The 23,698-nt window shown below is 38.0% G+C and overlaps 3 protein-coding genes and 1 pseudogene across 4 annotated transcripts; 2 read left to right on the forward strand and 2 right to left on the reverse strand.

Annotated features, from left to right (window-relative positions):
• Positions 1–1,508: 1,508 nt before the first annotated feature.
• LOC131780118 (pre-mRNA-splicing regulator WTAP) lies at positions 1,509–10,637 on the reverse strand. 2 transcript variants are annotated; one of them, XM_059096753.2, is made up of 8 exons: positions 10,545–10,637; positions 10,420–10,475; positions 10,261–10,316; positions 8,319–8,383; positions 6,133–6,254; positions 3,519–3,697; positions 2,549–2,703; positions 1,509–2,327 (listed from the first exon to the last, which is right to left on the reverse strand). In XM_059096753.2, exons 1-8 carry the CDS (start codon positions 10,561–10,563, stop codon positions 1,687–1,689), a joined length of 1,293 nt encoding a protein of 430 aa, XP_058952736.1. In that variant the 5' UTR covers positions 10,564–10,637; the 3' UTR covers positions 1,509–1,686. The 2 variants fall into 2 exon arrangements, with proteins under 2 accessions (XP_058952736.1, XP_058952728.1); XM_059096745.2 differs by having other exon boundaries at positions 6,133–6,257.
• On the forward strand, positions 6,836–7,694 carry LOC136283293 (piggyBac transposable element-derived protein 5-like; annotated as a pseudogene).
• Positions 10,638–10,931: 294 nt separating the features above from the next.
• Positions 10,932–14,423, forward strand: LOC131780363 (RWD domain-containing protein 1). The gene is made up of 6 exons (XM_059096981.2): positions 10,932–11,115; positions 12,066–12,143; positions 12,664–12,791; positions 13,203–13,467; positions 14,089–14,148; positions 14,330–14,423. The coding sequence occupies exons 1-6, from the start codon at positions 11,043–11,045 to the stop codon at positions 14,401–14,403; spliced, it is 678 nt and encodes a 225-aa protein (XP_058952964.1). The 5' UTR covers positions 10,932–11,042; the 3' UTR covers positions 14,404–14,423.
• A 1,972-nt stretch (positions 14,424–16,395) lies between these two features.
• LOC131779947 (antho-RFamide neuropeptides type 2) lies at positions 16,396–21,400 on the reverse strand. The gene is made up of 3 exons (XM_059096567.2): positions 21,268–21,400; positions 18,125–19,104; positions 16,396–16,726 (listed from the first exon to the last, which is right to left on the reverse strand). Exon 2 carries the CDS (start codon positions 19,076–19,078, stop codon positions 18,140–18,142), a length of 939 nt encoding a protein of 312 aa, XP_058952550.2. The 5' UTR covers positions 19,079–19,104; positions 21,268–21,400; the 3' UTR covers positions 16,396–16,726; positions 18,125–18,139.
• Between the last annotated feature and the right edge of the window lie 2,298 nt (positions 21,401–23,698).

The raw sequence follows: 23,698 nt of genomic DNA on the forward strand, positions 1-23,698 counted from the left end.
CGGAGTCTACGTTGCCTGAGTAAGGTTGACATGCTTGGCAGGCCCGCACGAGACAAGACCTCTGTGTTTGGGACTTTGTCTTGCCACGAAATTCCCAGGATGCGGCGGAGGCTTCTCATGTGGAAGGTGTTCAGGCGTTTTTCTTGTCTGGCGTACATCGTCCATGTCTCGCTGCCGTATAGCAGTGTACTGATGACACAAGCGCTGTATACTGCCATCTTGGTCTTCTCTGTGAGCTTGGGGTTGGACCACACACGTGTAGTGAGGCGTGCAAGTGTGGCAGCCGCCTTTCCAATTCTCTGGTCGAGCTCGAAGTCTAAGGAGAGATTGTCAGTGACAGTGGAGCCTAGATACGTAAAATGATGGACCACTTCGAGCTCGTAATCGTCGATGGTAACGGATGGTGGTGTTTCTGTTCCTTGTTCCAGGACTTTAGTAAGATTAAGGCGTGGTAAAAAGGGTGAGTTGTAATGCAAGTGAGAACAAAAGCCTCCCTGGGTAGTTCCGGGGAAGGAGGCATGTTTATAACATATACTTCTTTCCTCTTCTTTTCCTGACCTTTTTCTTAGTGTTGATAGCTACATTACTTTAAGTACAGAAATAATGTTTGTGTGATATAATGGATGCATGTAGTTTTCGTGATTACGCGTTGTCACGATTAAGTAGAGATTTGTGTTCATTAATGAAAATTAACAAAATCACCCCTCAAAGGGAATTCAACAGGACTTCTAAATTTTTTTAGCATTCTCCGTTGGAAGTTTGATTGAACAACATTTGAAGGTTCCTCGAGACTTAATTTTGTTCGCAGGAATATGCAATTCTTCTTGCACCATGTGGAAATTTTAGCCCAAGGACTAATGCGAAAGTAGTTGGTATTGATGGTCTTCTCTGTAGGTCATCGCCTTACTCCTCCAACCGAGGAAACACCCTTTTATCGCATGCGGAAGAATGGCCCAAAGCAAAGGCCACTGTGTTATGCTTAAACTGCGCCGGTATGAATTCTGTTGAAAATATTGTGCTCACTATTGCCAATGATCGTTCTTGGTAGTTTTACACACCCTTAAGGAAGGGCTCTTCGTGCGCTAAACGTCCTTTCAAACCCCCTAAATCCCCTTCGACTTTGCATCGGCTCATCAGCTAGCAAGTGTTACAGCTAGCTAGAGGGTAAAGCTAGGTGACTTTGTTCTGCATTTCTCGTGGATTACCATGTCCTTTCGTACGGCTTTCTTGATGTTTTAAGTACATTACGTTTTTGAAGTTTGATTCAAAATTGTGCGAAGGTCGTTCGATCATGTTCTCCTTGCTTTTTTATCCTTAGAATACACAGAGTAAATAAAGTAACACTTTCCAACATTCCCTTGACTTCCCACGATCCATACTAAAATAATGATTTTTCTATGCTGGAAATAATATAGTGGAACTCTACGACTTTCTAGATTTTCCATGAAGAAGATTTAGCTGTCCGAATCTCCATATATAGTACTCGACAGAAAACAGGTGATGCAAAAAAGAAGACATATTTATTAATAATTTACGACATCAAAACGTCCTATAAGAAAGACCTGCTTCTCATGCGCTTTATGCACATCAGAAGATGAACGATGACTGTCTACTAATGTTGGGGTGGGGTAGGGGTGGGCTAAAACTTAGACTAATGGAGGGTAATACGGGATAGGAAAGCGCAATTTAACCCGTCACCTCCCCATTGAAAGTGTTTGGCTCACTCCCAATTCTTTCCACCACTCCCATTGCCGCGACAAGAGGGGACTCGCCCATGTCAATAGGTTCAGATGGCGAGCTTTCATGGTTACTCCCGCCGTTCTCTAAATTGTCTTGCGCATGCTCGGTTTTATTCTCCTTCCCAGGGTTCGAGTCAGTTGCCAATAACTGGCTGATAGAAAACGCAGAGGGAACGCTCGCGGGTTTCATAGCCGGGACAGTTACTGATGCGCTAAGCAGTATCCTTTCTTCGCTTTCTTTGCTTTCTTCGCTTTTCGCGGCAACCGGGGATGTTGTATCGCCTGTCGCGCATTCAGCGCTATCGGTCCAAGAATGCGCCTGCGATGACTGCGTTTGCCCTTGCGTTTGCGCCTGCGCTTGCACATGCTCATCTTGGTCCTCTAACTTGACGCTGACAGGCGAGTTTTGCTGTCGCATTTCAGCGAGCAACTTTTCTGAGGTCTTTAGTTTATCTTCGTAAGTCTTCACGTTCTCCTGTGATTGAGATAATAGCTGTTTGCAGTCTTTTAATTGATGCTGAAGTGTTAAGATGGTTGACTGCATGCCTTCAACTTCCTCATCTAACTGGATGACGAAGTCATTCAACTCTAAAATGGGAGAACAAGGAGATTTTTTTTACCACATCACAAGAAGAAACACCGTTTAATGAGCAGTTACTCAAGAAAGCATTCAATCGTGACACTTCGTGACGAATGCCACCACACTGTAAGACGCTGCCCTTTGCGGCACCTCCTCTCAATCTAAACGACACCACAGTATAGGGAAATTCGGGAATAGTGATGAATAATCAGCTCATTTTCGCACTCACCATCCTGACTGCCTTTTAACTCGTCGCTGTATTTCTTCTGAAGAGCAAGTTCAGCTTCCAGTTGCGCCACTCTTCCCTGAGATAACTTGCTACCAAGCTCCTGGTTTTCCTGAATCAGCATGCGGCATTTTGCCATCAGTTTCTTTCCCGTGACACTACAAAAGAAAAAAAAAACAGTTCAAAGTATCAGAAATATGACAGCCGAAAATGTGAAATTAAAATAATTTGTACACCACGCTGCCTTCAAAGCAGTAGGAAGAACAGGTATTATTTTCAATATGAGAGCATAATGATACCAACACAGACAGATGTGGAGAGACATAACTGCCGAAAACCTCATGCCAAAACAGTTCTTGGGTGTGGTTTTCAAACAATGGATGTTCGCGAAGTTCAATGTTCGCTCAGGAACTTGCACACAGGGTTCGCACTCTATCGGGGTTTTAAAATTCCAGAATTTCCATGACCTTTTACAGTCTAATCGTTCTTAATTACCTACAATTTGATATATTAGTTACATTTAATGCTCAAATGACCTCTCCATCTCGGTCTTACTTTGTTGATGTCACAAAACATTTTCAATAACGTTACGTGGGTTTCTCTTATCTACACGCCGATTCTAAACTATTCACTGTATGAAAATGGTAGTGTGCAATGCGATAACCTTCAAAGTTTTCCACGATCACAACGAGCACGGCACAGATGGATTTGCGAAGACCTTGTACTAAGTTTTTAATGAGCACTGTTGTATGGTCGCAGACGCCAACGAAATTTTAAGACCACAACAAGGTCTTGCCGAAAAGGTACTTGTTCTCCAGAAAGTTAAAAACATTGTACGGCTCCACAGCTTTTGGATTAAATGACCGTCTCTATGACAGCAAGGTTGGTCGCCAATACTTTTCAACCACCGCTGAAATAGTCGGATCTTTACAGAGGCTACATTCAAAAGTTAAGCAAAGGAATTTCCCATCACCTGTCAGGGGTAAACTTCCACGCATTCAGGTCGTTCTGAGCTTGTTCCAGTTTCTCTTTTTCAGAGTCCAAGTCCGTTTTCATTCGTTGAAACAACAAATTAACCGCGGGATCAAGTAGGGTGGAGCGAAGCTGGATCGAGGATGGATTTTGAGCTTGTTTTAAATCGTGGATTTGCGTCTGCGGATAACAAATAACAAATGTTTGCCTCGTTGCCCGCCTTCCACTTTTCACTTTGAACCTGCACGAGTAACTAGTACACTGTGATGTGACTACCTTTCCATCTGCCCTCGCTTTTCAAGCACTGAACAAAGTGGTAGATTACTACAAGGATGCAACAATGACACTAACCTACCATGACAATTCTAAGCTCTAACTAATTTTTTACTCTATTATCCTTCATACTCTCTCCCTTGTAACTGGGTGCTTTAAGTAGTGTTAGTATTGAATTTGATGTCCTACACGCAAAAGAAAGAAAGCCTAAAATGCTGTTCCTATCAATCTCCTATAAACCTAACCACTAAAGAAAAACTTTTTGCTGAAGGGAATGTTTTGTAGAAAAGGATGCATGGTGATTAAGATCATTAAGAGCAGGGTTTAACCCTTTGACTCCCAAGTTCTGACTGTCAATTTTCCTCTCTAGCTGTTACAGATTTCCTCGTCAGATCAAGATAAGTTGTATCTGATGTGTTAGTCTTCTCGTTACCTGTTTGCTGGAAAATATATGGAAATTGAGGGGAGAAGTTACATGTTGAACACTTCTGGGAGTTAAAAGGTTAAAGGAATATCAAATGCCCTACTTAATCATAAATGAGGGGTCCTGAAATAGTCTAACTGCGCAACACAATCTCCATCCTTTAAAACTTTGATATCATCTGACAAACTGGAACGAACATTGTACACAATTTTGTTCAGACCAACAAAAAGTGTGTAGAGTATCCATTGATACTTTGAGTTGAGTTTTTTTTGTTAAAAAACAACAATGGGGCAGAAGGTATGCATTCAAACATAATTACCAGTATATTTTAAACTTACAGCAGGCATAAATTTTGTTTTTTATCAAAGCAAGCTTACTCATTTCCTACAATGTATTTGTGACCTGTGCACATGCGCTGTACTTTATCCAAACCACATACAAGTACTTACATGAGTAAAAACCTTCTTAAGACAAAGTGGAAGTGTTTGCAGGCCTTACATGTAGATTAGAAAATGAGCGAGACTTAACCAAGATCAAAAGTCATTGGATCACTGAAACAATGCTAATGGTGTGATGAACTTTGAGTGTGCTTAAAATTAAATGAGCGGAACAAAAGAAACTCTGGTTCATAATTGGGAATGATTCCTCTAATAAAATACACTTTGCAGTAACAATGAGAAGTCAATCATTTTTCTTATGAGAATTCCCATTCTAGAGATAAAACCCAAATACATTGTAAGTTCAAACTCTGCTGTAAATTTTTATGGCAGGAGAATACAGATGACATTCAAGGGAAAGGTCTGAACTGCCATTTTGTTATGTTCCAGATTGTTTTGAGTTGTTAGTTTTTAAATGAATTCAATTTTTTTTATGGTGTTTTGAAACTTACTTGAAAACCAGCAAAACATATTTTGATCAGCAATGCTATAGCTTATTTTGAAGCCCTTTTTCTGTTTGGGTTAAAAGCATCCTCAGATGTAAGCCCCCCATTTATGAGCCCTTCTAAAACCCCTTACAAAATTGTATAAGCACTTGGCTATTGGGCCGCAGTTTACAACTTATGTAGATATGATTTTGAAATTTCAAATGTGGTGCCTCGTCTATTTTTTTAGTTCATAATTTTGTGGGGACCAAGCACATTTCTCACCAGCTTTGACAGAGTCTTGTATTGTTCACTGCCACCATTTTCAGCATACCAAAAAACCACGGTAACTTGATGTTTGTAAGCCTCTCAACGACAAACACCATGAGTTAGAATTTTTCTTTCTTCCTTGCAATAAACTCAATTTGGGTTTTATAATCTAGCCTCTGTACAACAGCCACCTAAGGGCAGAACAAGCTGGCTGTTTCAACAACTGCCATAATACCAAGTTTTCACTCAGACTAATGAGCATGCATTACTGAAGCACTGTGATAGAGCCTGCCCTTATGAACAAGGTGGCCTTAGTAGACAAGTTTAAGTATACATGTACATGTACATGTAGTTACCAAATATAAGGTGCAAGCAATCCAAGTACATGTATATCAGTAACTGATCAAATGTCTAAATTGTTCCTCTGATAAAAAAAAAATATAATTATACTGCTTGTACCTTAATGTTTATGGATGCTTTTTTGGTAGTGTTTATAATTCAGTTCCTTGAGTTTATCGAAACCGTTCATCAAATGTGAAGAATACATGCAAGTCTTCACAAATGTTCCAGGACAGTTCTTAACTGCTCTCTGGTTGCTATGGATCAACAAATGACAATTGTCTGTTACCACTGAAGGTTGTGTCCCTCCCGTACCACTCCATCCCAGTCAGACACTTGACCATGAGTTTACGCAGTGTCTCTTTTGAATGTGCAAAAAAACTACCCCATACAAGCGGTGGTTGTACAGTGCATTATGAATGAAGCCTTGTTTTCTGTAGTCCTCACCAGTAGGTCTTGCATTTCTTGTTCCTTTGTGGCCAGCCTCATCACTAACACATTCTCGCGCCTTGTGGATTCTTGCTGCTGTTGTTTAAGCTTCTCTCCTGTCTCCAAGAGCCCAGCAAGTTCTTCTTTAAATAAGAAAATGATAAACTGTCACCAAAAATACTCATTCACTTTGACAAAGGTCTAACACTTGAAACATCAGCTCAGAAACTCTTCACAGTGGCTAATTTACATTATCAACTCAGTTGATAAAATTAAAATATCTTGTTAAAAATACTAGTACATTAGCTATCATAATTAAGTGAAAGCAACTATATATTTTGACATGATTCCGATTAAGTGTCTTCATGGAGCTCAGAACCACTTCACAAGGACCCTGACCAGGGCTAGGCCTTGGATCTCATAACCCAGGAAGAAACAAGACACAATTTCTCCCTTCAATAACAATAAATATCTAGCAGAAAGTAATGGGAATGAAGAAAAACACCAACAGCAAGATTTTTATTGGATCCAACACCAAATTTTTGGAACTAACATTAAAGAAATGCATAGTAGACAGCAAGGAGGATTATTGTAAAGATATTGAATCCAGAGTTCAGGCTTTCATTTGGGACCAAACTCACTATTCCACATTCACTGTGTGATTTTTCACAAGTTTTTCAAAAACACGTTTTGGTCTTAGATATGGCTTCTGGAAGAATTGATGAAAGTCAATTGTCATCTGATGAAGAGCAAGAAGTCCATCAAAGGAATTGAAAAAATGCAACAAGCTCATCAAGCACGGCAAGAACAAAACTTACTTCGCAATGTGGATGATAACAGGAAAGACTTTTTCAACCTACGGTCACAAGAAAGGGGAAGCGATTCTGATGTTGAGCTATACACTAGTGACGAAGAAGAAGAAAGTGACGAAAGTAGCAATGAAGAATCTGCCACTGAAGAAAGCCAACCAAATGCTCTTCAATGGTCTAGCACATTGCAACAGATTAATGTTAAGCAATTCTCCATTCATCATGGCCCAACCAGAGATCTGGGAAAAAAATGCAACTGCCAAAGATTTCTTCAATCTACTTATTGACGATGCTTACATTGATGAAATTGTCCAATAAACAGTTGCATAAGCTCATTCGAAAGGGGATCAAATGTTCACAACAACCCGAGCAGAAATTTCAGCCTATCTCGGGCTGAACATTCTCATTGGAATCCATGAACTTCCTCAGCTGGCAATGTACTGGGATTCTGACAAGTTTACTGGAGTTGAAGGCTTCAAAAAAACAATCCCAAAGTACCACTTCATGACTCTGGGGAAATATTTACATCCTGCAGACTCGCCTGCAGAAGACCAAAACAATCTCCTCTGCAAAGTTTGCTCCCTTATAACTCGCTTGGAGCAAAAGTTTGCAAAATCAAAGAACAAATATGCATATGAATATGTTAAAAGTGAAATTTTTCAATTAGGCGAAAAAATTGGTTTGTCCTTGCTCTTGTCTCGCAAAAAAGAAAAAATTGCTGTGCCTTGTGACATGTCACGATGTGGCAATGGCTGGGAAATTCAAAATTGACCCGTGTCAGAAAGTTTAGGATTCCTTTTGTTGAGGAGAAATTTGTGACCTGTTTTTTAGTGTTGTATTTGAGGAAAAGCTTTTTACATGATTATGATGGAAAAGGAGTGCAAAAAAGAGTCATCATACTGATATATACTTTCAAAGCTGAAGGCACCCTTGCTAATGACTCACTGTACATCATGAAGTCGAATCAGTTCTCTAGCTTTAGAATTTTTTTGAGAGAGCCTGATGCTCAAGTTGAAATAAAATTTGACAAGGGGAAAGTATATTATTTAACATGCAACTTTGTGAAGTTTAAATCATTTTGGCAGTGGTCTGTGTGTTCACTGTGGCAGCCATTTTCTCTGGTATTTCAGAGGGTAGTCTGAGATCTGGGGTGTGGAGCTCACATAGTCAATGAAAAAGCCCCTTTTGACAAAAAAAAGTACAAAGCAACAGGTTGCTCAATACACATGGACTAAAAGGGGTAAAGAAATTTAAGCCCTTATGCAATATGCACTGTCTACTGAGCAGAATGAATGGTAAACACAAACTCAACATGATATGACTCAGTTTCCTTTGGTTTCCTTTACTTTCCCCTATTTTGATAACATTCAAGTTAAAGAGAAAAACAACACTTACTACTTGCTTGTTCTCCATTTTGCTTCTTTTCCAGCTCATCAACATAATCAACCAACTCCTTCACCCTGAAGACAAAATATAACTGTAAATAAAATTGCTTGCAAAACTTCATTAGAAAATGTTACTCATTGCCTTGTTATCTTCAACTGAAAAGTATACTTAACATGTTTTCACCAGGAAACTCTTGACACAGATTACTATCAAGGAAGGTGTCTCATAATTTACATCAAATTGTTATTACTCTACTCAAAAAATCTTTTTTTCCTTTACTACCATCAACACTTTTCAGTTTACTCTTACTCTTTTAAAATTCAGAGTTGAACAATATTTTACATCACCAAGCACCAAGATATCAACCAGAGGGTTTGTGAGGTTTAAAGCCTTGTAGTGAACATTATTTTGTGAAGCTGAATCTTCAGATATCAGAAATGAGCTATTCTACTGAAATGCATTCATAGAGAAACTTCAATGAAAAAGAAGTGTCATATAGAAGCCAAACACAATGGTGCAACTAGGAAAGAAAAAAAGCCACACCACTCTACCAGTAGTTCATAAATAGAAAGCAGACACAGGAATAAAAGAAAGAGAATGAGTAGTAGGTGTATGATTAATTGATCATTAACTGATTAGGTCAAACCGGATGGGAAAATATTTGGCTTTCAGCCGAGATGTACAGACCTCAAGCTAAATATTTCTTATCCTGTCCTTCCATTTAGTCAACAAGTATGTAATATTTAGCTGTTTCCCGTACAATAGTGGTAATTCTGTAGATACTATAATGCTTTCACTTGAATGTCATTTTATTCTTGGTGACAATGTACCAAACCATGTGTTGTGTCTCAATTTCAAAACTAATTCCATTCTTTCAAAAGCAATTTCCTGTTCAAAATGTTCACCTTTGCACAAAACTACATTCCCCTACGAAGTACAGTGAGGAAACTTGAGTGAGACAGACTGACTGTAAGTAATCAACCAATGTGGTGATCAAAATACTAATAAACATAAGAGATCTCTTGCCATTGACTTCAAATGCTTGGTTCACACAATGAAAGTCCAACTGAGTTAGGCTTCATATAAATTGGCAACAAAGACTGTTCAAAGGAAAAATATTTGCTGAAAATAAATCAGCATAAGCTTTCAAGTTGAGATGTAAGGATGTGCCTTTTGTACTTTCAACAAAATGTTGGGAATAATTAAATTGCGAACAAAAGCAACGTTTTTTCACACCTCAAGAGTACATGAACTTGTTTACCTTTTTACCCCATTTTCTATGGCAAAACATGCTAAGCTAAACGGATTTCACTGAATGAAAATAAGAAACAGAGGCCTGAAAAACTGAGTTTCAAGGAGTCCCTAACTTTTACTTTGAATTTTACTTAATTTGACGTCCACTAATATCAGTTTAAGCTGCCACTATTTTCAACAGTGTTTACAAAACAGCTTTAAGAAATGTTTAAACTTTGGTGAAAATGGGGTATAAATCGAGCGGTTTAGCTAAGGGAAGGCAAAGTTTTGCAACGCATAGTTTAGATTTAATAAAAGTAAAAGGAAAATGAGTTATTTCTTTGAAATCTACGTAAGAGGGAAATTGTAATCACAGGTGTATCCTAACATTCGTTTATAGTTCATTAAATCGATCAAATGCTTTATATAAGAGCAACAAGATAACATAAATTGATCTCCTAAATATAGATAAAGAAGTTGTGATTGCTCTTCGCATTTTTTTCCGCCGCAATCAGGACGAATTAGTGCACAAGGTAAGTGTGCAGATTTCTTCTCAAAAATGGCTAGAATAGATGTACAGTTTTCCATTAATTGGATGCTATGTATATGCAGAAGTTTAAGTAAGAAATTAAGTGCAATTAGCACCGATCATCAGTTCCGTATTTCAAAGCTTCATCATGCATTACTAACTGAATTCAGCTGTCACTTGGACACTCACCTTTCCAAAATGTCTTCTTTCGACAGGTCCTTTAGATCCTGCACATCTAGCCGCGCCTGTAAAGAATTTCGTTCTTATAAAACTATTTTTGCATTTATTCTTTGTTTAATACGTAGTTTCGCTATAAAACGGAAAACAAGGGACAGAAGGCGTGCTTACTCGTTTTGGAGCAATCTCGCTGACATCCAGTTCCTCGTCACTTTTTCGCTTGTTTCCTGAAACAAATGCAAATATGACTTAGCTTACTACAAACTGAAATTATTTAACGCTAATCTGGTGGTTACCTTCTTCATTTTCTGCCATTTTAAGAGGGAAATTTCAGCTAGTTTTTTCGTCGAAGTTCCACCGTCATGACAAAAATCGCCATATGCAAGGACAAGAATCCCTGCAGTGCATTATGGGAGAGTTATAACAAGACCTTACTGTGTGGGGGAAAGAACAGTAACCTCGATGCCAATGCTGACACCTTTTAATACATTAAGGTACAAAATTGGGGAAAAAAATACCTAAACTTATTTAGAGTTTGACTTTTAAGATTTAGTTACAGTCAAACTGACCCTGGAGGAAGTAATGGGCGAGGGATTAACTATCTGAAGGGCGCTTTTAGAATACCTCCCCTGTAGAAAATTCCTAGAGACTTTAAATCGAGGCTTGCACATGTCGCCAAAAAATCCAAAATGGCGGATGAACTATGAATTTTTTCCAAGTCTGAAACATGTGAACGACTTATTATTTAGTTTTTAATTATTTCGGAGAACTGAGAATTCTGAGGTTTTCCAGTCATGACAGACCACAAAGAAGAACAAGATCTGGAACTTGAAGCTCTAAGTTCCATATACCCGGAAGAATTTACTCGTAAGTAAGATATCCTCACCAGAATGAGTTTAGTCGCAATCGAAGAATTCGTCTGGCAAAAATAAGAGGTTTATGTTCTGATTATCTGTTCATTCGATTTTTTCGATTACATGATCGGTACGGATTCTCCCATTTTTCTTATATTTCTATGCTAGGATTTTTGCATACTCATCAATCTTTAAATGGGATCTTAGAGACAAAATACTTGAAAATACACATCGCGGATTAAGAAAACTTTCCTTTAAATACATGCAGTTCTCTTTCAAAGAGAAAGGCCAGCCCTCTTAAATTACGAGAAGTGAACCCAAATAAAGTTCTGTCCCACATCTCTTATTATTTCAGCAGTTAAATCAAACAATATCCCTTAGTTGATCATCATATTACTTCTCGTCACCTCTCTTCTTACAGATAAATAAATCTGGTTTTGAGAATTTCCTCTTTGGTCACTCCTGTTTAAAAAAGGAAGAGTTTATGGATCACTGTCAGTATCAGAGCAATTGCAGACCTACCCCTCTCCTACCTCAATAATAGCCAACTGATGACAAGATAGGGTTAATGTTAGTTTAGGGGAGGGGTAGGTGTGCAGTTGCTCTGATACTGATGTTGATTTGAATTTATTATTGTATTTCTTGTTTTTCTCTAATGTATATACAGTACATATCATCCCATTAAGTCAGAGTGTTTAACCTTTTAACTCTAAAAGGTGATTAACATGAAACTTCTCCCTAGATATCCATACATTATTCAGCAAACAGGTTATGAGAATATTCAAACTTATCAGGTAGAAGTTGCTATCTTGATCTAGCACCAAGTTCTCATAACTAATTTACAAGGAAATGTGTAGCAGCTAGAGGGGAGAATCAACAATCAGATCTTAGGAGTTTAACGAGGATGTATTCTGAAATTAGCATAACCAGATGAACATTACATTCTTCTATTTCCTCTCTTAGAGATTGAAAGTGATCCATGTTGTTTTCAAGTTTCAATTGCTAGTGAACCTGAAAAACCAGAAGATGAGGACTGTAGAGGTAATCATAACATAGCAAAATTGAATCCCTGGAGAAGCATTACTGTGCTTGACAAATAATTTAATACTTTGGCAGTGTGACTGCTGTCATGGAGTTGCCAATTAGTGAATATTGAAAAGAAAACCAAAACAAAATTAATCTGGCTTGTAAAAATGTGTTCCATATGATACAGGTACACTTCTCTTTTCAGCAGCAGAAGTGATGTACTGGTTTGAGTTTGTTGCAAATTCTATTCATCTTATTTTTTTCATTTTGTTAGAAACCTTAGAAAATTTCCATGTCCTGACTAAAGTTAATTTTCTGCTTTGAGCTCCTGGCCTCTTTGGAAAATCCATTTTAGCTTTCCATGTAATTCTTTGAAAAACTTGGCCCAACCTTTGTAATTTCAGCTGATCTTTAATGTGATTAGTATGGATAGTTACTGGAACTACACATTGCCTGGATTATTGGAACTGATACTTAAATACACTTAAATATGTGGTAAGTAAAGCAGTAACTACTCAACATGTTCTTGTTTCAGTTTGTGCCACTTTACAGTTCACTTATGTAAACACATATCCAGATGAGCCCCCTGTTATTGAAGTGCCATTGTTTGAAGGGATGGATAATTCAGATGCTGAGGGACTTAGAGAGTACTTAGAACAAGAGGTGATGCACTTTTGCCTACAAAGATAATGCGAAATAGCATCTATCCAGTTGATTTAGCAAACTCTATGAGGGAACTAGAAGATCCATTGAGTACCAGGGAGATTCCCTGATCAGGAGAGTTGACATATTTGTGATCTGCCACAGAAAGAAGTGCAGTAATAAGTCTTGATGACTGATCTTTTCAGAGTCAAATGGCTCTTGGAGCAAGTAAACTCTACAATTATTGCATTTGAATGTGTGGCTCAAATTTGGAAAGTAACCATCCTTGGTTGAATTTTTTGCTTCAAAATTATGTCCACTCTTAACTAAAACAACCAGTTAGTAGATATGGGAAATTGAAAGTAAACCCATGAAGGTAGAAAATGTTTTGCCAGCAGTTATAATTTATGGGCAATCATTAATCTCATATAGGCACAAGAAAACCTAGGGATGGCAATGATTTTCACTTTAGTATCAGCTGCACAAGAAAAACTCAACACATTCGCCGATAAATTAAAAAATGAAAAAGAAGATGAGAAGTTGAGAAAGGAAAAAGAAGCAGAGGAGGCAGAGAAAAACAAATTCTCAGGGACCCCAGTAACACTGGAAACATTTGTGGCCTGGAGAAGAGCTTTTGAACAGGAAATGATGCAGACTAAAGAGAATAAAAATGAAATGCTTAAAGGAAAACTCACAGGTAAGGTGTCTTTAGGATTACATTAGAGACATTTTCACAACAGACTAACTAAGTTAGCTCTTGAAAAATTATGGTCTGTGAGAATTTTGGTGAATTTTTGTCTAGAATCATAAAATGCTCTTGTAGTTTTTTTGCAGTTTATTGAGTTTTTCTGATTAAAATAACTTACTCAAGATGTTCTCTTATCATTCTCATTGTTATATTTCATTAGTTGGGTAGTTAGTGTCTAATTTTAGCTGTCTAATTTTCAGTCATTAAATTTTACTCACAAACCTAGTTCCTGCAGGGTGTCTTTTTTCTGGCACCTTGGGAATGAGGTTGCCTGTGATAGGTTATTATGTTGCATTTCTGGGTATGACATAAAATCCTCACAGTGCCATCTTCAACTGGGATTATAAACAGGAACCAGTGAATTTTAAAGGCAACCTGTGGGTAACCTTAGGTGGTATCTAAAGACCATTGTGAGACCAAACCCTATTTATATAATATCATGTCATTATTGTTGAGGTCTGTGAAAATTCAACACACGTGTCACTTTTGTGAAAGTCTGGTTGACTCATGAAACAAAAGTAAACATGTCCAGACTGGTGGATAATCTTCTTTTGGTGTGTTTTGCTTTAGGGAGACAACTCTTTGAACAAGATGACTCAATGAGAGACTCAGATGCTGCCTTCTTAGAAAGTAAGTTGTCTACAATTTTTCACTCTGAAATTTTCTAGCAATGGATTCATATCAATGATCAAGATGCCAAAAAAAGTTATTTTGTAATACATGGCCAAAGCCCATCAGTTCTATTGAACCCATTAGCTGCAAATGTTTCCTCCATTTTCATAATTTTGTTGCTTTTTTTTTTTATTTTAAGGTGAAGTAAAGGTAGATGAATCACTTTTTCAAGACCTGGATGACCTAGACCTCGATGATGAAGATATAGAATAAAATTATTATTTTTCATAAAATTCTCAAAGTGGTTCTCAAAATATTTACAGAAGACACGTTCTTACTAAGTTGTTATGCAGTTGAACTTGAGACATCAGTGAGCCTTGCTCGTGGCAGTTCTTCTTTTTGAAACCTCACCCCAAAAACAGTCATTGGGAATTTCCTCTTGAACTCTTTGAATTGGGAGACTGGGAGTAAAAATCTCCCCCTTCCTTTACCCCATTTTTCTTCCTCCACACCCGTGTCTTTCGTCTCCCACCCATTTTCCCAAACGCTGCAGATAGATTATTAAAAGATGAAATTAGAAGATCCTCGCAGCTAAGAACACTACTGAAACTAGTAGTTGTAAGTAGGACCTGAAAAAAATTTCAGGCCCGTACGGGATTTGAACCCATGACCTCTGCGATACCGGTGCAGCGCTCTACCAATTGAGCTAACAAGCCAACTGGGAGCTGGTCAATGAATTGGGTACAAATTTTATTTGTACCCAATTCATTGACCAGCTCCCAGTTGGCTTGTTAGCTCAATTGGTAGAGCGCTGCACCGGTATCGCAGAGGTCATGGGTTCAAATCCCGTACGGGCCTGAAATTTTTTTCAGGTCCTACTTACAACTACTAGTTTCAGTAGTGTTCTTAGCTGCGAGGATCTTCTAATTTCATCTTTCCACCGCAGTGCAAATATGTGAATTTTCATATATCTAAATCTTCATTCACTCGGATGTTTATTTGTACCCAATTCATTGACCAGCTCCCAGTTGGCTTGTTAGCTCAATTGGTAGAGCGCTGCACCGGTATCGCAGAGGTCATGGGTTCAAATCCCGTACGGGCCTGAAATTTTTTCAGGTCCTACTTACAACTACTAGTTTCAGTAGTGTTCTTAGCTGCGAGGATCTTCTAATTTCATCTTTCCACCGCAGTGCAAATATGTGAATTTTCATATATCTAAATCTTCATTCACTCGGATGTTTATTTGTACCCAATTCATTGACCAGCTCCCAGTTGGCTTGTTAGCTCAATTGGTAGAGCGCTGCACCGGTATCGCAGAGGTCATGGGTTCAAATCCCGTACGGGCCTGAAATTTTTTTCAGGTCCTACTTACAACTACTAGTTTCAGTAGTGTTCTTAGCTGCGAGGATCTTCTAATTTCATCTTTCCACCGCAGTGCAAATATGTGAATTTTCATATATCTAAATCTTTATTAAAAGATTATTGCATTCCCGAACCTTTCTCACCATTTTTGATCTCTCCTCTCTTGGTTTCCTATGTTCCTGACCTAAAGGTCTTTAACCTAAAGGACGCTCTTTGGTCGGAATTGTCTCGCACACTCGGCAAAACTTTCGAGGTACTCCAGTTGCATGGTACCAAAGGGTCGAGTTTGAAGAGAAATTTACTCCTCTCACATTTACACGATATGATACCTTATTCGTTGCGCTACATTTTCCCCGCTAGAAATTCGATGCTGAGTAAACTTCTCTCAGTGAAAGAAGGTCATATAAGTAGGAGGCAATTTAAAGGGCTAAAACATCTCCACATAGAGGGAAACAATCAGACATTTTTAAGCCAAACATGAAGATAATGATGGGCATAAAATTGAATCACAAACAAAAACATCCACCTTGGATATTGCCGTTGGATCTTGGCATTCGAAAGAGAAAGCAAGGACTTGGGTCTGAATGAAGAAGCAAATTCTTCCCGCAATTTCAAACCAGTGGTTTTGGCTAAGTGGAAAGTTCCCGAAAATCACTGCAGGAACGAGATTGAGAGAGCGGTAAGGAAGATGGACTGAACATTACATACAATTCACGTTATTAGGCGTTTTGACTGATTTCCATAGAATCTTTCAATGACCATTTGGTGAATCTGCTGACAAAAAAAATCTTCGGATCTGAGTTTTTAAGGTTTCATTTCATTAACAATCCCACGTGATAACCTTGAGTGTGCCGATTTTCCTCAGAGGAACTTTCAAACGTGTACATTCGTTTCACACACCAACTTGTTTTCACATTTTATTGACCTCTTTAATTCACTCATAATCTAGATATACTTAAACTTAACTTGTTTCACTCTCTTGAAAACTACGTAGCATTAACAAGCTTGTACGTAACTGACATCTATAGAATGATTTTGGTGAAAGAAACGTCAACCTGCAAGCACACAAGAGTGATTTGTACAATGAAAGGAAAACGAGGGAGTCACTGTGAGAGTGCAATTAATCTGTATATGACTCAAGAAATAACTTTCTTCTACATCAATTGCTATTTATATGCAGCTGTGGTAAAGTTTTATAGAACTCTTTCTCTCTTCTGCCATTTTATTCAAATTCCTGCAAATAGAATTCAACAGGATTGTCAGTTTAAATCTTCTTACCTTTTTAGGGCATGATATAATTGTTTTATAACTTAGGCTGAATCGGCATTGTGAGGTGAAAAAAGACTTCAAGATAATGATTTTCAAACGTCGAAAAGAAAATAACGACATCTTGGCACACCTGCCGAAAGATCTCTAAGCGCGTCGAAAGTTTCGACTTACATTGTGAACCAATCAGCTGGTGCTAGAACGAAACGAAAAGAAAAAACTGTGCCATCATTGTTTTGGAGTTGGAAGCAAGCTGGTTGATGATAACTCAGTAACCAAGACATAAGAGCTGTCAAAAATTAGTGACCCTTAGGATGCTTTTAACACAGCATGATGTTGCTAGGATACACCAGCTTTTATGAAAGTTTGAGAGCAAAATTCAATAACATGCCGGGAATAGATAGTTCACTTAAGCCCCCAGCTTTAAAATTTATGTCCAGCCCTCAGGACAAAAGCACTTTAACCCTTTAATTCCCATGAGTGACCAAGACAGAATTTCTCCTTACAATATCAATATAATATCAACCAGATAAGTGATGAGAATAAAGAAAAATATCAATTTGGGGGAAAATTAGTTGATCCAATATTAAATTCTCTGAAGTAACATTATAAGAATTGTATGGTTGACAATAAGGGGAATTACAAATTTGGTCTGGGAGTTAAAGGGTTAAGAATCTTTCCAAAGTAATTCTGAAGGTGAGCCTTCCTATTTAGGAAAATTTTGAAAACAATGGTAGCTCATCTCATGCTGTACTTCATGCTCATTGGTTCTTTGGTGATCAGCCACGAAAGCAAGACCAATGGTCTACAAAGAATTGCTGTGTGCTAAACAATTAACGCGAACCTATATTCTATCAAAAGACTAATTGAAACATGATTTTGGTGAGGCAATCCGTAACAATTAAAACGAGCCTACAACCAAAATCACTCCGATTGCAGAGGTTGAGCGATGTGATGTTTTACCATGTTGATGCCTAACTAAGGCCGAAATAACTGTGTTAACTTGGTGCACGTTTCGCCTTTCACGCTTTCTAATCATTTAACTGAAAAAGTGTCACGTATGAGGTGCTGAGTAGCCCACGCTGTTATTTCCTGTTACCCCCATCTCCCACCGCCCAGATAGGATGCCAGTCCACTGCTGTTAATCCTCCCATGCTCATTTTTAAGTTTCCTGAAGTGTTTTTCAATTCTTTTTCATTTTCATGGGTTGAGAGAGGTACCGTGAACGTAAGTTGCACAAGAAGACAACACAATGACCTGGCCACAGCTCGAACTCAGAGCATTCGATCCCAATTGTAGCGCGCTAAGCACTAAGCGTCGTGTTAAATCGCCCTACTTTAAGTATCCTAGTATTTCTGAAACTTACCAAATAATTCCATTGTTAAGACTCCGAGGTTTTATCCTTGGATTCGTCTAGACTGCTTGCAACTTCACGTTTGGCATCGTGGTCTTCCTCCAGTTTATTCTCTAACTTTACAAGGAGATCATCGCTGTCCTCTTCGCGACCAAATCGTCCTTGATCTTCATCCTCAACAATTTCGTCACGTCCAAATCGCCCTTGGTCAAGTTCTTCACGTCCAAATCGCCCTTGGTCAAGTTCTTCACGTCCAAATCGCCCTTGGTCAAGTTCTTCGCGTCCAAATCGGCCCTGGATCGAATCGCGACCAAAACGGCCTTGGTCATCTTCCCGTCCGAAGCGACCTTGGTCTTCTCGTCCAAAACGGCCTTGGATGAAGTCACGTCCGAAACGACCCTGGTCTTCCTCTTCTCTGCCAAAACGGCCCTGCATGTCGTCCCGTCCAAAGCGACCTTGGAGATCCTCTCTGCCAAATCGTCCCTGTATTTCATCTCGACCGAAACGACCCTGTAATTCACGTCCGAAACGGCCTTGAAAATTTCTCCCAAAACGGCCTTGGAAATTCCTTCCAAAGCGGCCTTGGAAATTTCTTCCAAACCGTCCGGGGACTGCAGACCGCAGCTGTTGTTCCTCCTCTCCTCTACTGAATCGGCCCTTCCAATACTGAGGCTCTCTCTTATCCATTTCAGATCCAGTATCTGCGAAACGACCTCGCCAGTATTGGTCATGACTAAACCGGCCCTTCCAATACTGAGGATCGCTTAATTCACCCACAATGTCAGAAAAACGTCCTTTCCAGTATTGTGGATCATTCTCCAAGGATCTCGTAAATTTTCCTTCGGCAAAAGCAGGGACATCATTCTCGTCAGCAGCTTCCTTTGTGCTGTCTTCCAGCGCTTTTGCATGAACAAGCAAGAGATGACAGCAAAACACTGCTAGTATGAAAGTATTTGATACTGACATCTTGATTACTTGTAGCCGACGTGTTTCTGTAAGATACCACAAAGATTATTTCAATGATTATTTCAAGCTGCTGGCCCTCAGCCAAACTATCAAAGTGCACACAACTAAATCCAGACTTAGTCAAGAAAGTGGAAGAGAGGGAAGGAAGAGGGAAGAGGGAAAAGAAAGAAACTTCGAAGTTTGGCACAAACATTTGATATTACACGCTTAAAAAATCTGATGAATAAGAAACTAGGTTAAACCTGTCACCAAATTCTAAAGCCAAACATTGCAATGCTGTAGTAAACAATTATAGTTGAATTAAAGCCTTTTTGGCTTCGATAAAGTAGCAAAGCTTCTTGATCTCTTTGACGTAAAACAAACTGGTAAACTCAAGGTTTTGTAAGCTATCTTTTGAACTCAGCTTTGACCGCATGTTTCGGTACAAAATGTTTTTGATGTTTCAATTAAAGATTTTTCTGTCAACAAATTTAAAAAAAATATTTGTAAATCAACCTTGCATATACCAGACAGAACACCAGAAGATGAATCATATTTTAGCAAAAATTGAATATTTGACAGAATTGGAAAAACATTCTCCGAACAAAACCCAAGCAATACTGAATTGTTTTTGAAGCTAGAAAGTTTTCCCCCTGTTCTATTGGCTAAATGCATAAAATGTCAAAAAAAATCAACGAAACCCTGTGTCACCTTTTGTATTGTTATAATGTAATATTCTTGTACTTCATTGTTGAAAAAAACTCAAATTATAACTTCAGACAATTTATGCATGACTCATTTCCTATAAGTGAAAATACTAGCAAAATCAATCATGTTTGAAGCTGGTGGAAAATAACTTTCTTACTTTAATTTCTTTTTGGAAATAGACATAACTAACGCAAACCTTTGACCCTTCCCGCCTGAGGGAATCAAAGCTAAAGATTCTGTCCTCGGATGAAAAGTTTAGGCTCTATCACGGGAATTTTTTTTCACTTTTCACAATAAATTTTTATGTATCTGAGGGTGGAGCCAAGATAATACGCCTTATCTTTCCGTTGGAGGTTCATTAATTCTACAACATAGAAGATTTAACATAAATTGGAAGAATTATTGCCTTGTACAGCCAGCTGAATAGACCAGATGCCAAGTGCCGATTCTCTGACGCGAGCGAAAACATACGGGACATAAATATTTTATTAAGGAGACCAAACACTTCTCGAAGTTTCGAAGTGTTTTTTAAAAATAAAACGTTATAACACCCATGTTTCTCAGAACGAGATTAAAAAATTAGCAGATGTATTTTATGATTTGATCTCTGAGCCATCATGGACATGCTAGACGTCTAACTGACCCTTTCGAAATGAATTTTCTTTCTTTTAGTTTTGACAAGGGCATAACACCCAAGTTTCGAAAACAACCTCGGTAAAACAGACGCCTTTATAACAGCTTGAAATTATTTTTCCGCTGGGATCAAATATTAAGTTCCTATTCCAATTCTAGAGGAAAATAACTCTTTTATTTGAAAGCAAAATGAAAAAAAAAGTTCTTATATTGTCCTCTGTTCAGCAAGTTAAAATATTTTACATGAAGAAATCAAACGCTTTTTTTTTTTTAAGCTCACTCGTGCTGCCTCTTATCTTTCTTATCGATCACGGAGTTGCTATCAAAGTCATAGCAAACGTTGTTAACACACAAAATAAGCTACGTAGAAGTTTCTTCAATCAATTTCGGCTGTTTGAGCTGGTATTCTCAGAAAGTTATCAATAGGCGTTTTACATGGCGGGCGTTGATAAGACTTTAAAGGGTTGATATAAGTTCATCTTTAAACAATTCTGAAGAGAGTCGTTTTCATGCTCAGAGGAGGAACAAGATTCACAATCGCTTTCAAAGTGTAAAAGTCTAGATATCAAAGCTTACGATTTTCATCGGGGGGGGAAAACATTTTTGGTAAAAACGATTTTTGAAGGGCAACAATAATGCTGTCAAAAAGAAAGAAACAGTTATGGCTTTAAAAAGTTATAGTTAAAGCAAATGTTTCGTTTTCCATTGACTTGTGGCTCAGATTTGTGGTCAAAATATAGTTCCTTTTTAATTTTAAAATATTTGTCACATTTTAACGTTTATTTTTTTTCGAAGAAAAAATTCGACATAGTGTTCCTAAACTTTGTGGCTTAAGGAATGTTCTTATGGTGCGATTATATATAACTTACCCTTAGAGTGATAAAATGACGAGTTACCAGTTCGAGCTTACAATACCACCTTAACTTCTGTATGTTTATGGATCTTCTGGGTCGCGATCGTTCAACAGACCGCAATATATTCATTGAGTTGCCCACATCACCTTTTGTGTGAATGCAAAGCAGTTCCGGCGTGCGTTGTGGTGCTTGTATCAATTAAGTGTGGGTCAAATAAATGAAACAATAGCCGCTTGATTATTAAAATTAGCAACTATATCAGGCAATTAACTGAAATTGAGCAGAATTGGTCGGCACAGCGATCGCCAGCAGGTGGCAATGCGACAAACGGGTTCAACATTGCGGGAGATGGCTCATGTGGGCGAGAAATTTCTTAGATAAATGATTTGACAGAACTAATAATGGTAGATAACTAACTAGGATAGGGCTAGATACTCGATTGATATCGATCAGAATGATCATACAAGATGTGAAAAACACATTGGTATTTCCATATCTACGAGACTTATCTACTTGTTCAAAAATGCCAGACTTCACAGATGAATGTTTATGTCTCAGCCTTCACGAGAGGTCATCTGCCAAGTGGGAATAATATTGCATCAAAACATTGTGATGTTTTGTTCCTTTCTTGTAATAAGGGCGACCGAAATAAAATAAATTATTTTAGAAGAATTCAATTCCTCGAGATTTCATTTTGACTTTTTGAAATTCCCGATAAGAGAACATGCTTATTTAATTTCTACCATTTCAAATATTATACAGGAAAAGATAAGATGGGAACAACTTCTAACTGTGAGCTCTGTTTGAAGTTAAAGCTTCCTACTTACAACAAACACGCTTCTAAAACTATTGACTTGAAAAAGGAAAAAAAATGCAAGTATTAGAAAGCAACACAAGATAGAAACCACATTCTTTCATTTTATACATGTTTGGAAACATATCAGTTTATTTGTGGTCAATTTCCGTGCAAAAGCCTAGTTAAGATTGCTCTTGTGTGTTAGTTGAGTCCTGGCCCGTCAGGGGGCAGGTTCTCGCTCATTCCCGCTAATGACCAATCTTCACACTGTATTTGAGATCAGCTGTAGTGTTTTTATTGGTAGTTATCGCTTAATCCGATTGCATTAGCACTTTCAACAAATGATTACTTTTCATGACGATATTAGTGGGCGTCTGCGCGTGCGCTATAGCGTCAGCCTAAAATCGGCCACAAAATTAGGTAAATTTGCGGTGCATCGTGAAAAACAAGTTTATCACCCCGCTGCATAAATTCCATACTTTTTTTTTCTAAGATAAAACTAAAACCTCTATTTCCGTAACCAGTATGATGTCATATCATTAAGCAGAGCTTTGTCAATTTTATTAACCTACTAGTGATATCCGCGTAGAGATATAAATCCTTTCCCCTCAAACTAATCTCTTGTCTATTTTCTAATTGAATAAGCTTGGAAGACACCTTTATCTAAACAAGTTAATGAAAAGCAATTCTTGAGTGCTCGTCACCTAACTCTGGATCCCTTTGTACATGTTTCACACTGTTTTTTCCTTCGTGCAAGCAATTTTTGAACTTAAAATGGATATTCCTCACAAACAAAATAAGCACATAAAGGAATTTTTGTTTGAAGCGTCAGTGGCATAGAGGCTGACGCTTTTTGCTCTTGGAAACTCTATGGTAAAATGTTGTGATAGATGTCACCTGTTTTCAGGCGTCGCTTATATCAGACTCGTGTTAGATTTCAAGTGCTTTCAATTTGATGGTGCAAATTCGGATCTCAAATTGAACCATTTGAATATTTGATTGTGAAGCTCAAATTATAAGATTTAAAAAGCACTATTCTTTTCTATTTCTTCTGCAGAAAGTGGTCAGGCATTCAAAATAGAAAAACAAAACTTAAGTTTTCAATTCACAAAGTGGTTTTCTCTTATAATCAGTGAGCAAGAAGTACAAATGTTCTCGTCTGAACAATATCAATAAAGAAGATTGTGTTTCCAAGTTGCAATAATTTGTGTCCCGACTCTTTTCCGAAAGGAGGAAATCTTGCATTCAATTTAAATGCTTTCTCATCGAGTTACAGAGGCACTTGGCATGCAAGGACCGCCGGGAATGGGAATCTAAGTTGAGGCGGAAATCCAATAAAAGTACTGTGAAGAATTTACTGGCAAGCAAAAAGTATATTTTTATCGTTATAAAGGCCAAAGTTTCAGTCCACATTTAATATCAATTTTGCTAATAGAAAAAAGAAAAAGGCAGAACCGTAAACCCCTCAGTAAAGCAAGCAATGTTTTTTTCAATCATCCAAATTACACTATTTGTAAATTTCATTCCCTCCTCAGAGTACCGTGTGACTTTCTAATTTCAATTTCCTGAAACAATAATTGGAAGACAGTTTTGTTTACGAAGTGATTTCCCTCTCAGTCGCTAGTTTTCTTTCGGCGGAAAAAGGTATAA

The sequence above is a fragment of the Pocillopora verrucosa genome, chromosome 9, assembly GCF_036669915.1.
Source record: "Pocillopora verrucosa isolate sample1 chromosome 9, ASM3666991v2, whole genome shotgun sequence".
Lineage (NCBI taxonomy): Eukaryota > Metazoa > Cnidaria > Anthozoa > Scleractinia > Pocilloporidae > Pocillopora > Pocillopora verrucosa.

What these genes read in the sequence shown, in the direction of transcription:
- LOC131780118 (XM_059096745.2), bottom strand. An exon ending in AAAGAAGACATTTTGGAAAG is followed by an intron (nt 8,384 to 10,260) that starts GTGAGTGTCCAA and finishes TTTTGTCTTCAG; the next exon opens with GGTGAAGGAGTTGGTTGATT. An exon ending in AAGAAATGCAAGACCTACTG is followed by an intron (nt 3,698 to 6,132) that starts GTGAGGACTACA and finishes TGTTATCCGCAG; the next exon opens with ACGCAAATCCACGATTTAAA.
- LOC131780363 (XM_059096981.2), top strand. Translation starts at nt 11,043, where the DNA reads ATGACAGACCACAAAGAAGAACAAGATCTGGAACTTGAAGCTCTAAGT. An exon ending in AGAAGATGAGGACTGTAGAG is followed by an intron (nt 12,144 to 12,663) that starts GTAATCATAACA and finishes TTCTTGTTTCAG; the next exon opens with TTTGTGCCACTTTACAGTTC. An exon ending in GCTTAAAGGAAAACTCACAG is followed by an intron (nt 13,468 to 14,088) that starts GTAAGGTGTCTT and finishes GTTTTGCTTTAG; the next exon opens with GGAGACAACTCTTTGAACAA.
- LOC131779947 (XM_059096567.2), bottom strand. Translation starts at nt 19,078, where the DNA reads ATGTCAGTATCAAATACTTTCATACTAGCAGTGTTTTGCTGTCATCTC.